The following is a 17,636-nucleotide window of genomic DNA, read 5'->3' as shown; positions in this document are numbered from 1 at the left end:
GCTCCCCGGGGCAGCTTCAGCCGCTCTGCTCGCGGGGCAGCGCCGTGCGCCTGGGTGCCCCTCCCGCCACACCCCCACCCCCGAGGGCGCGGGGCAGCCTCCGCCGGGACTTCATGTCTGTGCTGTGTCCCCTGCCCTGGTGAGTGGGCGCTTCCCGCGTGGGGGGATCGCGGCCCGTGGGCGGGAGGGGGCTCTGCCCCAGCAGGCTGCTGCTGCGGCCGTGGGGGGCTTGAAGCGGAGCCCCCGCGTGTCCGCGGGGGTTTCAGCCGCCCCCAGCGGGTCCCCGGGAGGACGCGGGGTGGCGCGGCGGCGCGAAGCCCCGCAGCCCCGCGACGGGACTTTCCGAGAGAGGGGGAGCAGAGGCTGGTAGCGGCGGTGCGGGGTGAGCCGCAATAGAGGAACGGCGAGCTGTGGGAATTCACTTTCTCGAGCTGGAAATGCCATTAAGACTGTAAAAGCAGGGCTGGAATTGGCGCCGTGTGCTCCGCTGGTGTGGAAGTCCCTGAGGTTGTAAAATAAGTCAGCAGGAGCTAAAGCACACCAGCTTTTTTTTTTTTTTTTTAAAAAAAGCCACAAAAAACACCAGCGCTTGCACTTATTTACTGTGCTTTTTTACTTTCCCCCCTTAGGGGGCAGAGCGGGAGGAAGCGGAGTTAAAAGTGAAGCGCTGCTGCTGGAGCCTCCCGAGCTGCTCCTGAGCTCAGCTCTTGGGGAGAAAGTCAGGGAGTTGTTCTCTGGGGCAGGGGATGTAGCGCCGGTTTACGAGGTATTGAGCTTTTCCCACCTCCTTCCAAGAGGGGTTCAGGAAGGAAGGGACCAGAAATAGGCTGCCGACAGCCTCTTCTGCTTGCTGTCTTTTCCTCATGCTACTTAAATCTTGCCCGGAGCCCCTCGGATGATTTGAATGCTGTCTTTTGTTTCTAGCCCTGATTATCTGAGATCAGCTGAAATGACTGAAGTGATGATGAACACCCCAGCTATGGATGAGATTGGGCTAAGCCCCCGCAAGGACGGCCTGTCATACCAGGTAAGTGATTTGCTGGCTGCTGGGCAGTAATCCCCTATGGAATTGCTTGGGCTGGACTGCAGACTCGGTCTAATGTACCTTTCCATAGCCTGACCTAATAGCAGATCTTGCTGTAGCGAGAACTAGTCAACAGACTGGAATGCTTGCTTGGCAGGAGCAGGTTGTCTAAAATATCACTTGGTATCAGACTGAATTGGCAAGGACTTGGTGGTTTCTGAAGTGATTGAGCCCCCACTCATTCAGCGTTCATGGGGACTCAGTGGGAGATCAGTTTAGGAAGGGTTTTGTACCACTCACCGGTCTGAGAGGACTCTCGACATCTCTTTGTAATGTGGAATACAAATGATCTGCCTAGAGCAGGAGGGAGTTGTTTATATGGCACTTACATTTTTTTTCTTCTATTTCTTGGTTTTCCTGACTGATGGGCCCATTTGAGAGGGTTAACAGTCTTAAAAGATACAGTGAGGCCAGAGACAGCCTAAATAAGCCTTGAAATGTCACTGGAGGTATCAGTACCTGAAGTCAGGAGCTGCATTCATTCTGAAAGCTCTGAACAATGTAATGAGCTATTAACCTCTAGATCAATGACTGGGGTGAAGAGGTGGTCTTAGAAGTGAGCTTGAGCCTTAAGCCTTTAGTCTCAATATCACTTTTGTTTCCTAGTTTACAGTTAATCAAAGGGCAAGTTGTTCATCTTAGCCTACTAGATCCATGTGTTCCTACTCTTCCAGGAGACTTGTTGAAGAGATTTAAGACGGGCGCTGAGTGCATGCAGATGACTTGCATCTGGTCTGTGCATTGGATGAGCTTTACCGGCAGATCCTGATGCAGGGCTCTTCCTTTGCAGATGTTACACAACCTGCAGAGGCAGTTGCTCTAAGTGTGCATTCAAATGAGGTGTGCTGTTGTATGTTTGCATATTTATGTCTGAAAAATGAGCTACAAGGCAGTAACAGTGCACTGAAGCATGAAATCAAGTGAACTTTGGGCCATGACTGAGACTTCCAGCAGAAGCCAAACCCATGGGGAGAATAAGAGGATGCATTACTTTTTTTTGGGGTCAGAATTCTGGATCTGGATAGTGCAAGTTGCTTGGTTTATTGATTGTATGTAGAAGTAGCTGTGCTTCAGTGCTTGAGTTTAGTGGAAAGCATATGACCTCTCTTTCCTCTCCTATAGAGGGAGTGTACAGCAGTGAGAGTGATTAAACCTGAAGCGATCAAACTAACCTGCATGGGATGTTCACTTGTCTTTATGGGTCACCATATGAAGAGGCTTAACCCAGTCAGGTCAAACCTATCTGAATTTTCCACTGAAAGGCAGAATCTCTGTGCCCTTCTTCTAATGATTGCTTCAGTGAGGTTTTTCTCCAAGTGCTAATGATCTTGATAAGTTGGCTTGGGCCAACTGAGGAACAGGCCTGTTCAGTTTTGAGTGGATCATCCAAACCTGAAGGTGTGAGTCATAAATGCTGGCGACTCATATCTGTGCAGGGCTTTCGCATTCTGGATCTCTTCTCTGTAGTGGTCTAGTCATAATGACTTTTTTTCAAATGCATGCAAGAGCTGGGAACTACCTGCCAGTACTTCACCTTGATGTAAGCCAGACTGATGACAGCAAGGATTGAGGTGTTGAAATGGAAGATCCTGATGGGTCACTAGTGGTGTGTGGACTGTGTATGAGGTCTGCCTCTAAATCAGGTTAGTATAAAGAGGATTGAGGAGCAGGCACCAGCATTTCTCCTCTGTCTGCTAGGCTGAGAATGTCACAGTGTTTGTCAAGGTAAGTTGAAACCATCCTAAAAGGGTTGACAACTCAGGTTAGAACAGCAAGGACAAATCTGATGAAAGCTGCGCCATGAACTCTTTGTTCTACCTCAGACTTTGGTACTTTGCTGATGGAGAGTTTAGTACATGGAAAAGTGTGTGCTAGTCTGAAGGCTGTAGTGTGATAACTTAGGCTAATGGAGTGTGACTGCTCCTACACAGAGGCTTGTTGTTCTAAGATGCAACAGCATCTTCCACTCATCTGTGGAGTTGGGCACTCACGATGTGAGTGTAACAGTCCTTGGCTGGCTGAGAGAGGCAAAAACAATGTGGAGCTGGAACTAGGAGAGGCAAGCTTTTAGTTTGGAAAGTTTCTCTTGTTCTAGTAGTAGAACTTGGATTTATTTTGCTGCAGAGGTGACCTCAAATTGAGGTTTAAAATGTGCCTCTTCAGGCTGTGTGGAGCAGGGACTGCCTGGGTCATAGCTGTGAGCCTGGGGGGTGCTTCTGCCACTGTATGCAGACATGAAACTGTCTGGACCAGGAGACGGTACAGCAGCTTTGCTGAAACTGTAAAGCACATCCATATCTGCTACAGACAGACTTGTCCTACTAGCTGTACTCTGTGAAAGTGGTTTTGCCTTTACTTAGAAGTAAACTGAGGAAACAAACTCATACCCTGAGTATAAACTTCAGCAATCTGATTCCTCTGTCCCATGGAGTTCACTGAACTTCAGGGCTCCTGTCTGTCTCACTGGTTATGGAGGGAACTTGCCTTGTTGACTTTTTCCTTATGCTGCCTCCACCCCTTTGCCTCTGCTCATGCTCTGGATCGTCTTGTCTGTCTAGACATCAGCTGAAGGTGGGAAGCTTCCTGGCCTTGGTGGGCTGGCCATCACTGCCCTTGAAACAATGATGTGAAAACTCAGACTGCAGAAGTCTTATCAGTGATAACTGAGTTGCCAGTGTAGGCTTAGTAATTTGTAGAGTTTCACTAGCAAAATGTGCTTTCTCAGCGTAGAAATGTCTTTTTCCAGTTAAATACACAATGTTTGTAAGCTAATGTGCTAATTTCAAAACCTTTCTATGTAAAGTAGCTTTTATTACTGTATTTGTGATGTAAAGCTACTCTGAGCCCCCTGAAGGTGGTTCAGCCAACAGATTGAAAGGGCCTGTGCAGAAGTGAATGGTGAAATTAGGGCATGAATCTCAGAACAGGGTAGCATAGACAAAACAGAAGATGCAGCTGAAGAGATGATGTCATGCTGGGTCTTGTGCCTGCAGTGAAAAGCTATTTCTGGATCTTTAATAGATGTCCCATAATTCCCATGGGACTTACTAAACAAAAAACCTCGTTGAAACGCAGCTGATGGCTCAAGATGCCCCTGCTACAAACAGATGTGCCTATGGAGGGTTTCATGTGCTTCCTGCCTGGCAATCTCTGAGCTGGGCTTTTTTTCACTGCCAGTTGGAGCTAATGTACTGTTTGCTATTTTCCAACCCCTAGATATACCAGTTCTCTGAAGAGCCTCATCAGCACTCTGCCAGCTTGTCCTCTGATGCCATCTCTCAGTAGCACAAATGATGCTGCTGAAACAGAGGCTGAATTAATCATTTTGTGGAGCTGTTGTCAAAACAGTGTCTTGACCTGAATCCTGCCTTGCTTCTTGGAAGTGGAGCAGGATCTGAGCACAACTGAAGACACTTTGATGCCCAAAGTGTTTATTTTGAACAAATGCTGTGTCCTGGGTTGAACATGCTACTTTGCTGCAGACTGTCTGTCTGGCTTATGGGTCTTGTGGGACTTTAGGCTCCCCTTTTAGGAGATCGGTCTGTGGAGGCTGAGATTGCCTCACGCCATCAGCTGGGGTTTGGTTGTCATGGGGAGCTTTAGCTCTTTTAAGTCATGATCGCATCATGCTGGGATCTGTCTAGGTTAATCACAGTCTTAGCTATCTATGAATCATGTCAGACTGACTGAATCTAGGTAAATAGGCTTAATGCTCCATACATTGTCTATAGTGAAAGCTTGGGTCTTGGGGAAATCATTTTTAGGAAAGGCAGCACCTCTTCACCAGCCCCAGCGAAGCACTTTCCCAAGGAGCTGTGGTACTTGGTGCTGAGGGGTTTGAGCTGCATCCGCTGCATCTCCCAGCTAAACTGGGGGACCAACATGTTACTGACCCAGGGGCTGACGGCAAAGGGTGGAAGCTGAGCTTCCTCTGTAACTGTCTTTTTTTTCTTGTAAGGTGCTTTGTGTCTGTGCAGCCTTGATTTGTGCAGGGGAAGTCCTGTATTAGAGCTGATGCTTGCTGCTGTGGGAGGTCTTGAGACTGACCTGCAAAAAGGTGGTGGTAGCAAGCAAGTTTGGGATAACTTGTTCAAATCCGATGTGTGGTTACTGGACAAGATTAGCAGGCTGACTCAGTGTGCATTCCAGGGTCTGGGACCTTAAATGAAGGCTGAAGCAGGATATGGAATTAACAGCCAAAAGTAATCGTGTTCGCAGCTATGCTATGCAAAAAAGTGTTCCACTGAAACAAACTGAGGACAGCAGCTAATCAGAACATCTTGGTGCATGTTTTTTCCTCCCTATTTCATGCCTTGTTACTGTGATGGAAAATTGTAATGATATATGAAGTTTCCTTGCCACTGCCCCCCAAGATAGGGCAATCTGTCTGTAACTGGGGAGTTGTTATAGCTCATAAACCTGAGTCACGGGCTGCTGTGTGCATGCTAGAGGGAGCTGGGTTTCAAGTCATCACTGCTGTGTGAGTAAATGTATGTATTAGTGCTGTTCCTTATAGCTGGAAAATTCCTCCAAAGAGGGCACTGAGAGATGATTTAAATATTTCCTGAAATGAGCTTGCAATGCTTCTTGATGGCAGTGAAGTTTTATTTAAGAACTTAAATGCTGATTTGGGTTTTAGAATATTGGCTTGATACTGTTGAAGAGGCACAAAACTTAGCTTTTTAGTACTGAGAGGATGAGTGATGCGTGTACATCAGGGGTGTAGCCTGTACCTGAAGTGGCATGCCTCTCAATACAGACTTCCCAGTCTTGCATAGTGTTACCACAATGAAGCAAAGCTTTTCCCCAAAACAGTAACAATTTAGGAAGATCTTATTGCCTTAGTCTCTGTGTAATGTAATTGAAATAGTTTCCAGCCCCATGGGAGGGAAGACAAGCATTTTAACTATGGGTGTTGGTATGGAGTACACATGTGGAAGTTGTTTTGAATTTACAAGTGACACTTGGATTATGGTAGTGCTGAGCTAATCCTCTTAATTGTCTGACATCTCTCCTGCTTTTGGTGTTTCTCCATCCATCCCTGTGAATGCTAAGAGGGTATGAGCTTCCCCAGGGCAATGAAAACTTTCCATTCTTTTTGCCAAGACTTCATTCAAGGATAGTAGAGCTAGATCATCCGAAACGGAGGCAAACATCTTTCTAAAATCTTTTCAAGTTTTCAAGTTCTGCTTTTCACTGCCCTTTCCAGCTGCAAGGCAAGAGTTTGGCTGATTTGTGTGTGATCTGGATCAGCCCATGAGGAGAGCAGTTTTCAAAACATAATCTGGAGAGGCCTGTGAGAATCCGTCTTGCTGTGAGTAAGAAGCTGTTGAGTAGTGTAAGGAGCAATATTAATGTCCTCTGTGGGCTCTGAAAGGTGTTGGATGTGACCCTCCATGGGCCAGGAGTTGGGGTGCAGCTACTGAAGAGGGGGCTCTGGCAGAAGCGGTTGCAGCCCCTTGTGCTGTATCATGCAAGCGAGGGGGAGGAAGATACCTCTGAATTGCTGCTAAATGTGCTTTTAGGTAGTCTTCACAAGCAGTTGGTTGTTGTCACTTGTCCCCCATCCAGTGACCAGATCAGCCAGAAGCAGGCATCTGTTTCAGCTGTGTGCGAGGTGGCTTCCTCTGGTAAATGAGAAGTTAATCTGTTGCTGCTCTGCTCTTTGGGTGGTGAGAAGATGCAAAGTCTTCCTCCCACATGCCTGGCCTGGGTAGTGTGAGCTGAAAAGCTTATAGGTAGGTTTTGCTAGGCCAGCTGTCCTGACTGGGTGCTGATCTCACAGGTCAGAGCTAAGCTGCTGCATTCCCAGGGGGGTCCTTGCTGCAAGTTTGTTTTTCTCTTCCCATTGTATAAATCTGGAGTGTGACCAGTTTAGGCATATGGGACCAACAGATGCACCATGGCACTACTGGTGTGGGACAGCAGAAAGCCGGTGCTTGTTTATCTTTTTAAAAAAAGTCTGGCAGTACAGCTTATTCTGGGGTGAGTGGGGAGGCCAGTTGGGATAACTTTTTCCACCCAGCTTCCCCAGATGTGCAAACAGGCTTAATCTGAAACCCTTTTTCCTTCAATCCCTATGCTTGTCTTGCTGTGTTGCCCTGCTTGTCACATGTGAGGAAATCTGCCTTTGTGTATTTTTTCCATTGACTGTCCACGCCCATTGAAAGTGCAGTTGCAACATCTCATTTCATGCTGCCTCGACGATTAAAAAGCATGACTTAGTGGAAAAAATCCTGACCTTCTTGAGTTCGGCCTGTCCTGCAGCTGTTTGAGATAAGATTGTGCTCGGGTTTTTTTATTAAAAACTGCACACCACATTTCAGGGATATTTGTTTGTAAGGAAATGACTACTACTTAGTTTCTGGAAAAAAAATCTGGCAGGCTATTTTCAAAGAAATTGCTCCAATTTGACCTAATGTGCTTAAAATGATAGCAGCCAAAGGTTAGCTTAATTATTATATGGCTATTTTTCTTGCACAGGAGGCTATTTTCATGACATTATCAGCTTATGTAACCTCCTGAACCACACTTCTTTTTCCATTGCAACCTTCTAAACCTTGTGATGTCAAGGGTATTTTTTTCCTATCCTGAGTTTAGATAATGAGTTGATGCTTAAAAGCCACTGACTGTGCTTCCAGTAATGCACTGTGTGTCTGAAACTGCCTTTGGCCTAGCAGAAGCCACAAAGCTCCAAGAAACTTACTGTCTCACTTGCACCAGAAGTGACTAATAGCAAGTAGCTCAAGCTGCAGTGCCTGTGTTAATATGACCGTGTTCAAAGACCTTGCTCGCTCTGGAAAGCATATGGATGGTGGGTGCTGCAGTGGGAGCTGGGCTCCTGCACCACTTGTCCCCAGGACTAGATGGATGTGTGTGAACATTCCCTGTGTTGTGCACTGCCTTCAGTTACCTTGCCTGACTTTGTGTTAAGTAGCAACCCAGTGCCTTCCTTGCTGGCAGCTTGGTTGCCACAAAGCTTTAGATGCAAGGGAGAAATGTGTTTGAATAGAGGAAGACTGAATATTGACAAGGAGGTAATGGTGTAGTTAATAGTTGCTAGGCTGAAGAACAAGTTGATAGTATTGTTCCACTTGGGAAGCCCCAGCCAAAACTCCAAAGGTGCTGGGTACCTGCACGATTGGCCTGAGGACAATAATGTTTCATGATTAATGCTCCTGACTTCTGGATAGGGAACCTGCTTTTATAACTGGAATCACAAAGATCAAAGCAGATCAGATCTTGCTCAGAAACTGAGGCACCCATGAGCAGTGTGCCCATCTGAGGCTGGCAGTGCTGTTTCCTCCAAGGATGCTCTTACAGCTCACTTGAATGCAACTGGTGTTTAAAGAAAAGTACAGTCAGTGCTTGACTACTTGCCCCATCTACAACCTTAAGGGGAAAGTGCATTTTGACATTATCTTCTTTGGTGTGTTTAAATGCAACTGTAATGTGAAATGGGCACTGATAAAATTGTTTGAAATAAACAGGTGGTAATGTTTTCATCTTCTGGTTACCAGCCAGAGGATCTGATGTGGCAACTGGTTCTTGTCACCCAGCACTTCTTTCTGGATGAGCTGGGGTTTGAAGCTGTTCCCTAGTAGGACATACCTATAAGTACCAGCAACCTTTTCTGTTCACATTGCGATTTAGTCATGCAGAGCTGCTGCTAACACTGCAATGTAGGGGCAGTTTTTTTCTGTAGCCATGTCTTTGCCTCAGTTCCTAGTAGGATCAAAGTGTGTCCCAGTGGCACTGTCAGTGAGTACAGGCCCAGGTACTTGTGATGTGTGACCTTGTGCATCCACATGGTAAAAGCTGTGGGAGGGAAGGAGTAAGGTACTTCTCTGTGCACCTTGCAGGGCTGGAGATAAGGGATCCTCATGTTCCTTGCATGAGGAATATGGTGCATAATTGCTGGCTAGGCCACAGATACCTCCTGCCTTGAAGTGTAATCCAGTCTCCAACCCTTCCATAAAATGAGTCTGGGTTTCACTGCTGATGTATGGTAGCTGTAGCATGCAGAACACTATCAAAATTATCTCTAAAATGCAGCTGAACTTCTCTTTCAGCTTGGTGCTGTGGCCCTGGAGTGATACCAGATGCAGGCCCTCGCTGCGAGGGTCTGGACTGCTCTAGCACTGGATTGCCATGTGCCTCCTCTCCCTTCTAGCAGGAGAGCCTGGAGCACAAGCCTGTTCTCATGTGCAGTGTGACCAGCAGCAGGAAATGAGATCTCAGATTCTCTGAGCAAGATAGCTCAGTGTTGCAAACTCATGAGCATTAATGCACAAGTGGTGGTGGTGGGGGTGAGGCGTTTGGAAAAATATCCAAAAGGGCAGATGCCTATTTGCTGAGTGCTATCCAAGCAAGCCTGTGCTTTGGAAGCCTCTTGGGCAGAGCGCATTTCCAATAGTTAGAGATTAGAGAACCTTATTTACAAGTTCAAAGTCTTCCCATCACTTAGTGGTTTACTCTGTGTCCAGACTAGTCTGCCCTGAAGTCCCAAGTGTCTTGAGTTGGGTTTTGGCTAAGACTGCTTGAACGCAACCCCTCTCACAGACTGTTTCTTGGCTCTTTCAGATCTTCCCTGATCCCTCAGACTTTGACCGTTACTGTAAGCTGAAGGACCGCCTGCCCTCAATTGTGGTGGAGCCAACAGAGGGTGATGTGGAGAGCGGTGAGCTGAGATGGCCACCTGAAGAGTTCCTTGTGCAGGAGGAGGAGGAGGAAGAGGAGGAAGAAAACTGTGAAGATGCAAAGAAGGACAACAAGGAGCAATAAATGGCATCTGAGGAAAGGCAAGGGACCGCACCCTTCTGAAGGAAAAGCCACACTTCTTTTGAAAGTCTTTTTAAAAAAAAGACAAGTTCAATTTTGCACCTGCGAGATCTTAGTTTTCTTGTATTCTCTGTATCAAGAACTGAAGCCCTCGGTGTCACCAGACCTCCTGAGGAAGGAAGGAAGTAACGCAGAGAAATGTTTGCTGTTCTCGAGATCATTATCTGTATTTTTCCGAGGCGGAGGTAGCAGTGAAATTCCAAGCACATGGCAGAGGGTGACCACACGAGGACTGCTGGAGGGGGGAGCTCGGGGAGGGGGAGGAAAGTCAGAGGTGGCAGCATTTGGCTGGGAGCTGCCTCCAAGCAAAAGAGTGAGAACAGAGCTGTAATCTCTCAGATTTGCCTTTCTTACAGCTTCCATTTTGTGTGTCAGGGGGTGGAAGGGTGTCTGTAGTGAAGCATGGCTAAATGCTCTGTTGACGAGGGGCCTGTAGCTCTCCCCAGTTTGGCACCTCCCAGGGTAACGTGAGCATCCATAGGAGTAGTTGGGTTTCTTGCTCTCGCTGTTGAGCCTGTTTTCCAGCCACTTTCCCAAAGCTGTTTTCTCCCCCTCTGTTTGCCTTTAGATTCTTCAATGCTGAACAGCTGTATTTGCAGGATAATGTTAGGCTGCTGCTTGTCATCTCTTCTGCGAGGCCCTAGTTTATCTTGCAGGTGGTTAGCATGGGGTAATGTGCATCAGACGTAAAAGATGCTTCTGTCTGCAGCAAGAGCTCATGTAGTTTTGAACATCTCGTATTTTTCTCTCCTGTTTGCTGAGGCTGCTGTGGTTGGTCTTGTCTTGTGCAGTGCCCAAAGCTAGAGGGTGGAGGTTATGCCTCCTTACCTTGGTGTCCTTGAAGCTGTAGGGTTTCATGTCTCCAACTTGCTGGTCAACAGGCTTGAGAGGGCTGGGGTTGTGAATCTACTCTATCTTTGCACTGCAGGGCCTCCTCAGTGCAGGACAGGCTGGTAGGGATGTGCATGGTGGGGAGTGCTGCCAGACCTGGAGGTAATCTGAAAACGAAACACCAGATCTAGTGTGGATCACCAGTGGGAAAGGGGTGTCTGCTGGGAGAAGATTAGTCCAGGTGTCCTGAAACAAGATACATCTGCTTCATAGCAAGGGTGAAACATGCATGGGTGTTCAGTGAAGTGCAGACTGGCTTGCAAAGTGTGTGGTTGTGTCCTCTTCACCATATCCTACTTCAAGGAGAAGTCATCTGTCTCCATTTGGGGGGAGGCCAGCCTGCTGCTAGACAGTGTAAGCCACTGCTTTCCTGAAAAGTGATCTTGCAGCTTTGGAGACCAGCTTGGGAGCCAGTCGGTCTTGGGATAGGATGAGAACAGTTACCACCTAAACCAAATCTGGGGTCATGGAAGAGAGAAAGAAATGTCAAGGCCTTAACCAAACTTTCATAATAATCCCAATGCCACACCCTTTGCTTACAACTGGTTCCATTTTTAAAATCTATTTGGACATGTGTGTATTTGTATTTTTAATACCTCATGAGTAGTTAAACGCTGGTGGGGGTTGGGAACTGCTTTTAACATGTTGGCAGGATTGTTTTAGTCTTGTCTTGCTTGTGTTTAAACATAATGGCAATAATTTATCAGCTCTGCATTAACTGTTTGAGACAGGATTTTGGAGATGAGTTAGCACAAAGCGGGAGAAATTCAGTGTTCCTACACTGGCTCATCTCCGGTCCAGCAACGCAGACCCGGTTATACACGCTCCCTGCCCGTCTTGGTGGACAGTGGATCACCAAAAGGTCATGATGTGGTGATACTATTTTCTCTAGTGATGGATTCAGCTGTTGTATCTGTAACACTTGTTTTAGTCTTGCTGTCTTACTGGAATGAGCTTGTACACCTGCATACCAGCCAGTCATCTTATTCCTAAGTGTTACTCTCTATTGGTCTCTGTCTGTACCACCAAGTCAAAGCTGTATATCAAAGATATTACCATGTGGGCAGCAATGAGACGGCAATCCTTGGACTTCAGACCTGCTGTCTGCCCTAAAGACTTGTGTATTTCTGTCTGCATCCTTTTTTTGGAAGTATTGTGTATATTTCTATTTGTTGTTGAACGTATCTAAAGAACAAAGCACTCCAGTAAAACTCCTCCTGTTGTATGATATACATTCTATATTTCTGTAATTCTTTTTTGAGCCTCAGGGAGAAGCTAGCATTTTTTTCAAACTACATTTTTGTCACTGTGACAGTTGTAAATAAAGTTTGAAAATGCTTTCCAAACATACTGACTTGTTCTTACTGCCAAAACAGGTTGGGATGGTCAACCTTACAGATAATAGCTAGTGCTTGTGTTTTAGGTTTGAGGTGTGCTTGACTTGCAAGACTAATGCAAACATCTGAACGCTCGTGTCTATCAGTTGAGGCTGTTCTGTGAACCTGGAGAGACTTGTTCCATGCCTGTGGCTGACCTCAGAGCATGTCCTGTGGAATTGTAAACCTAAATCAACTTAGAGTGAGGGGCAGCATCATTGCCTTCCATCTTCCTACAGTTACCTATTGCTGGGTGAAAGGCTGCATTAAAGTGGTGCTCTAGCTTACTTGGTCCTGAAAAATGTGTATTTATATCTATACTTATCTGTAATCTGCCTAACCCCTTACCTAACTTTACAGAGCATGGAGTCATGGAGAGCAGAGGCTATTCATAGCTGATCTTAGTACTAATGCAGTACCTGTGTGTGTTCCCTGTATGTGCTCTTACTCTGTCCTGAGCAACAAGCATGAAGGTAAGTCTTGCCATGCTGTGTGCAGATAGGGTCATACCTGAACTATCTGGGGTTGTCTGCTTTGGCTGTTTTGGCTCTAGAGGTAAATTCTCTTTGAGTAGTTGGTCATACCTTGCCACACACTGATGGCTGTGTGCTACAGCTTGCAGTGCTGCTGGAGGAAAACCTAGTGGAAATGGCATTTCTGAGTGCAATTCTGAACTTGTGTGGTACCAAGGCTGTGTCCTGGGTGTAGAAATCTGACCATGCCATTCAGTAATTCAAATTGTGTACTTAATGGGATTAAATTTTCCACTAAAACCAGATGATATGAAGCATATGCCCTGGAACACCCCTATCTCAGATACATGGAGAGAAGTTGTTCCTGTGATTTGCCAAGTAACACTAATCTTACCTATGCAAACAAGCTGGTCTGAGGCGAGTGCTGTGTTTACATGAGTGGTTTAAATACACAACTAGTGACCCTCAGATTTAATCCTTGAACTTGAGGGCATGCTCAACATGAGCCCCACAGTTCAAAGATTAATTGTATTCCACTCAACCCTTGTGGATGTTCTATGCCATAGAAACATAAACGCAATGTTGAAGCTTGCCTTTCCTTCCATCAGCTTCTAGCTAGGTGCCTTTATTTCTTCCCTGCCTTAGGCATGGAGTTACTTTCTTGTAGAAGCTGCTGCAGCATTTCAAAGATGAAGTGCTGGTCTGAAATACGTGAAGATGTTTAGTCCAGCCCCAGAATGTTTCTGATTAAAATACAGCACTGGCTGGGGAAACTGCTAATGAATTGAACTTGTTTGCCACTTCCATGTGCTTCACACGAATAGGTTGTGTCATGCTAGTTTGGGGCCAGGTCTGAAGGGCTGGCCTCTGAGCAGGGCTCACTTGGCCTGGGGGTCTGCCTTGTATCAGCCTGGAGTGCAGTGCTGGCAGGAGAGCAATTGTGCGAAGGGAGCTCTTGCCTAGTCCTTGGTTCCAGTTGTTATGGTTAAACTGGAACTTGCACCCCAAACGAAAAGGGGAATGCTGCTGAATGGGTGGCCCTGGGACATTCCAAGAACTTGGTGGGTGGTATAAAGGACCTTTGTTTGAACTTAGAGCAATGTTTCTTCTTTTGGCTCCCATTTAAACTTGGGGCATTTGTCCTCCTCAAAGCTTTGCACTATAGTTGTAACTGATGACACAAGCTGTGTGCTGCTGCCCTGCTTAGTTCAGCCTGTGTTCACTCTCCCAAATATTTGTCGTTTTGGCGTGTATCCACTTCAGCATCATCAAGACAGAGTCACTTGAAATACACTGTGCAGGTGAACTTTTGGCATCTGGTTTTGCCTGCATTTGGGTGCAGATAGGAAAAACTATTGCTCTGCAGGAGTGCAAAGATAATTCACCATCAGTGCTGCACACAGGAAGCAGTTACCACCTGAATACAGGTTCCCTTAGTGCAGGTCCAAGTCCTGCTCTGGTGTAACCATGCTCCTTCCTATCACTGCAAATGAGAGGAGAACCAGCATTGTCTTCTAGCTGCCAAACTGCTTCCCATTTTAGTCCCTGTGGGAAGTTCCCAGCAGCTGAGGACATGGAGTTTTATCCCTGTGATGTTGATCTGCTTTGAGATGTCATTAAGTGCAATCAAAACAAGAACAAAATCCCCTAAATACTAGCATAGTCACCTGGAACAGAGGGATGTGAGGAGCAATGTCCTGTAATGCATGTGTTCTGAGCTCTTGGGAAGCAATCCTGGGCACCAAGCATCTCTATATAAACAAGCCATTACTATCCCTAAATCCTTGCTTGAGGAGAAAAGCTCTGGGTGTTTCATGGTTCAAATGACGCCTTTTTGCTTATGTTTGGATAGAAAACAAATGGTTTTAGGAAAGCAAAGCACTAGGCCTTGACCTGAGAGAAGCACAGCAGAGTTTAATTATGCACCTGTCTGATGCCCCCACAGTTGGTGGCATCTGTGTAAATGTGTCTGTGCTTCCAGAAGCATGTCGCAGGTATGTGTCTACCCATCTTGCTGCAAGGTCATCACTGCTGTGTTTCAGGGTCTCCTGATGAAGAGCAGGTGGGTACTGCTGTGATCTGTTTGGAGGGTTTTTTTTTCCCCGGGGTATGCTTTCATCCATCTTCAGAGAGGGCTGTGCAAGCCTGGCTGGAGAGCAGCTCTGCTGAGGTAAAAAACTGGTCATAACAAAATGAAAACTTGTTTTTAGGAGTGGGAGGGAAGAGGTTTCGGGCATCAAGACCTAGGGATGAACCAAGTGCAGATAAATCTTCTTCACCCGCGAAGTACTTCAGACTGGTGGTAGCGCTGTGTGTGAGTGTGGTGATGAGCCGAGCTGGAGAAAACAAGAACTGTTGTGAAGTGAGGAAGGGTGTCATGGGTGGCGGCTAGCTAGGGGCAGAAAGGGGAGGGTGGGGTTTTAAGGTGTGATAGTGTGGGGGCTGTGCTGGTAAAGGTCCTTTGTGGCTCCATGGTTTCATGCCTGAAGGGCTGGATGTGCAGACAGAATATACCCTGGGGCACCTGTCCCCCTCCAAAGCTGCTAGCTGTTCCATCTGTGGAAGTTCACCTGGAGGAAGGGGTGAGTGGGCCTTGGCTTTGTCATGCTGCACCAATGGCCATGGCACAAGCTGAAAGCCTGGGGCAGCTGCTTGTAATAAATACCCTGGTGCACTTTGTGTGCCAAAACCAGAGACAGACCAGCTGGAGAAGAGCTTCAGAGCCTGAAAATGTTTTCAAGTACAAGAAGCCATAAACCTTGCTAGTGAAATGTCATCAACAGAAACTACTTTGGTGGGACTGGAGGGCGGATAAATCCACAGATGAGGCTCTGGTACCACCTCAGGAGATATGGGTGATTGCTACCTGGGGCTGGTGGGAAGCCCTGGCGGATGAACTGGTCTCCACAGCCTTTATCTTCTGGTCCTACCTCTCTTATGACAACTTTATAGGGGGAAGGAGTGGGTTCAAGGCAAAAGAAGTACTTTTGTTGTTGTTTCAAATCAGACTTTGTGTCAATGAAGAGCTTTTTCCTCCAACCCACGTTATCAGCCCTGGGAGAGATGTTTTGTGCTTTTTCCACATTAGAACAAAAAAACTCAGCCACATACTTGGGGTCAGAGACCTGTCCTTTGCCCACTGAAGACAGAAGTGGCTGGAGGACTGAGTAGAGCCTGGAAGGGTGAACCCCTGCCCATCACAACAGGCAGTGTTCACAACTAAGGCATAACAAAGTCAAACACACTATTTTGAGAACCTTGAGGTGTGGGAAGATGGAGCGGGGAGGGAAGCCACAAAGGAAACATGCATTGAGCACTTGTTCACTGCCAGAGCTGTAACCACACAGGGTTACCGTAGCAGCGACCATCAGCTTCATCTGATAAAAATAAGCAAGGAAGTCAAGTGTATGAGAGGGAGAGGATGTCAGAAGCCAAGCATGAAAATATCACAGAAGCTTTGCTTTTATTTTCAATACTTCCTTCTTTATTCTGCCCTTGGCTGGCTCAGGTATTTCCTGCTCCATCAGTCCCAGAGGGTGTCCTGCCACTAAGCACTCTCTCCCAAACAAAGATCTCCCCAGCACTGGTCCTTTGTGGCCACATGCTGGTGTGCACAATGCCCTGCCATACTTGCTGGGAGCCACACACACAAAGCTTGCAGCTCTGCTGCAAGCTTCAGAGATGGAGCAGCAGTCGGCGCCTTGGCCAGCTACAGCAAGGCAGCTCCCCAGCTCCTCTGGCGTTTCAATGGCTGATGCCTTTGGCTCTGGTCTGCAAAGGTGGGGATCAGTACAAGGGAAAACATGGACATGGGAATAAAATCCCAGAGTGGTCAATGCCATGTAACAGCCTGCTCCGTGCTGGGAGCAGCTCAGCTGGGGTGAGGAGATGGCCCAGGATAGCAGCTTTCTCCAGCTATCAGGGGAGGAAAAAATGGTGGCTGTATTACAGGGGTTTTAAACTCTTCCCCACAGGTTCTCTGCATTCAGAAGCATGAGCCAGGCAGGTTACAATCAGCTCAACAAATATTTGTCAAGCGCAAGCCTTCCTGAGTGGTGTTTGACAACTCTTTTCCGCGGTGGTTGTTGCCAGTGCTGTGGCTGTCAAATCTGCTTTGGATGCTGCCTGCGGGGGTGACGACCAACCCCTGCTTCAACGAGACCTGTGGCAGGATTTCCCCTGATTAAAATGGCACCTGTTTGGTGGCTGGGGTGGCACCCCCCTGCATCTCCTGGGGTGGAGGTGAGCTGGCTGAAGTTGCCTGGCGCTGCAGGGGGGGAGCTGCTCACCATACACCCTTGGGTGGGGAGACCCTTTTGTGCGTGCATGTGTGATTTGCCTCTCAGCCCCACTACCCTCCCCTGCTCCAGTGCCTGCAGCTTGCTTTACCCTCTGCACAACCTTTTAAGTAATTGGCACATTCTGACATTGAATTGGTGGGTTTAATCCAGTAATGCTCAAGCTGATGGGATTTGGAATACCCTCACAAGAGGGGGAGGCAGAGGAAGCTTTAGAGCAGGGTCTTGTGCATAAACTTTCTCTGACGCCAGGACTGAGGGGAGGCTTTGCAGGGGTTTGTCAGTCCCCGCAAGGCTCAGCTGATCCATGCTGGGGTTATTATCCCCTACACCTGAGGACAAAGGGACTTTGTAGTGTTCAATCTCATGACTTGTCTATCCATGGGATGCTTAGCTGAGCTGAAGTGGGATTTGCCAAAACCTGCAGTGCTCAGATGCAGATTCCTGGCTGGGTCTGCTATGGGTGTCTGTGCAGTAGAGGGGAGAGTCATGTGGGTGTTTGTACGGGGCAGACGAGAGCCATGCTGTGTGCCACTGTGCACTCTGCTGGTGCTCCCAGACGGATACCCAGGCTGTCCTGGCCCATTCCAGGGCCTTTCTGAGCTGTCCAGTAGGTGCTTGCTGCAGCATTTCACAGACCATATCCTGCCCGTGTGCTGCTCTCCATGCAGCA

General features: G+C 47.3%; 1 protein-coding gene across 1 annotated transcript; it reads left to right on the top strand.

Moving 5' to 3' along the window:
• The first annotated feature begins 6 nt into the window (after positions 1-6).
• Positions 7-10,146, top strand: LBH (limb bud and heart development). Its single transcript, XM_026844477.1, has 3 exons — positions 7-139; positions 925-1,027; positions 9,668-10,146. Exons 1-3 carry the CDS (start codon positions 114-116, stop codon positions 9,866-9,868), a joined length of 330 nt encoding a protein of 109 aa, XP_026700278.1. The 5' UTR covers positions 7-113; the 3' UTR covers positions 9,869-10,146.
• The last annotated feature ends 7,490 nt before the right edge of the window (positions 10,147-17,636 follow it).

Source organism: Athene cunicularia (genome assembly GCF_003259725.1).
Source record: "Athene cunicularia isolate RWA chromosome 3 unlocalized genomic scaffold, athCun1 chr3_part1, whole genome shotgun sequence".
Classification (NCBI taxonomy): domain Eukaryota; kingdom Metazoa; phylum Chordata; class Aves; order Strigiformes; family Strigidae; genus Athene; species Athene cunicularia.
Note: the sequence above shows the minus strand (reverse complement) of the source record. Positions and strands in the feature narration are given on the sequence as shown.

Coding starts and splice junctions, on each gene's coding strand:
- LBH (XM_026844477.1), top strand. CDS start 114: ATGTCTGTGCTGTGTCCCCTGCCCTG. Junction 140..924: donor GTGCTGTGTCCCCTGCCCTG/GTGAGTGGGCGC, acceptor TTTTGTTTCTAG/CCCTGATTATCTGAGATCAG. Junction 1,028..9,667: donor AGGACGGCCTGTCATACCAG/GTAAGTGATTTG, acceptor TGGCTCTTTCAG/ATCTTCCCTGATCCCTCAGA.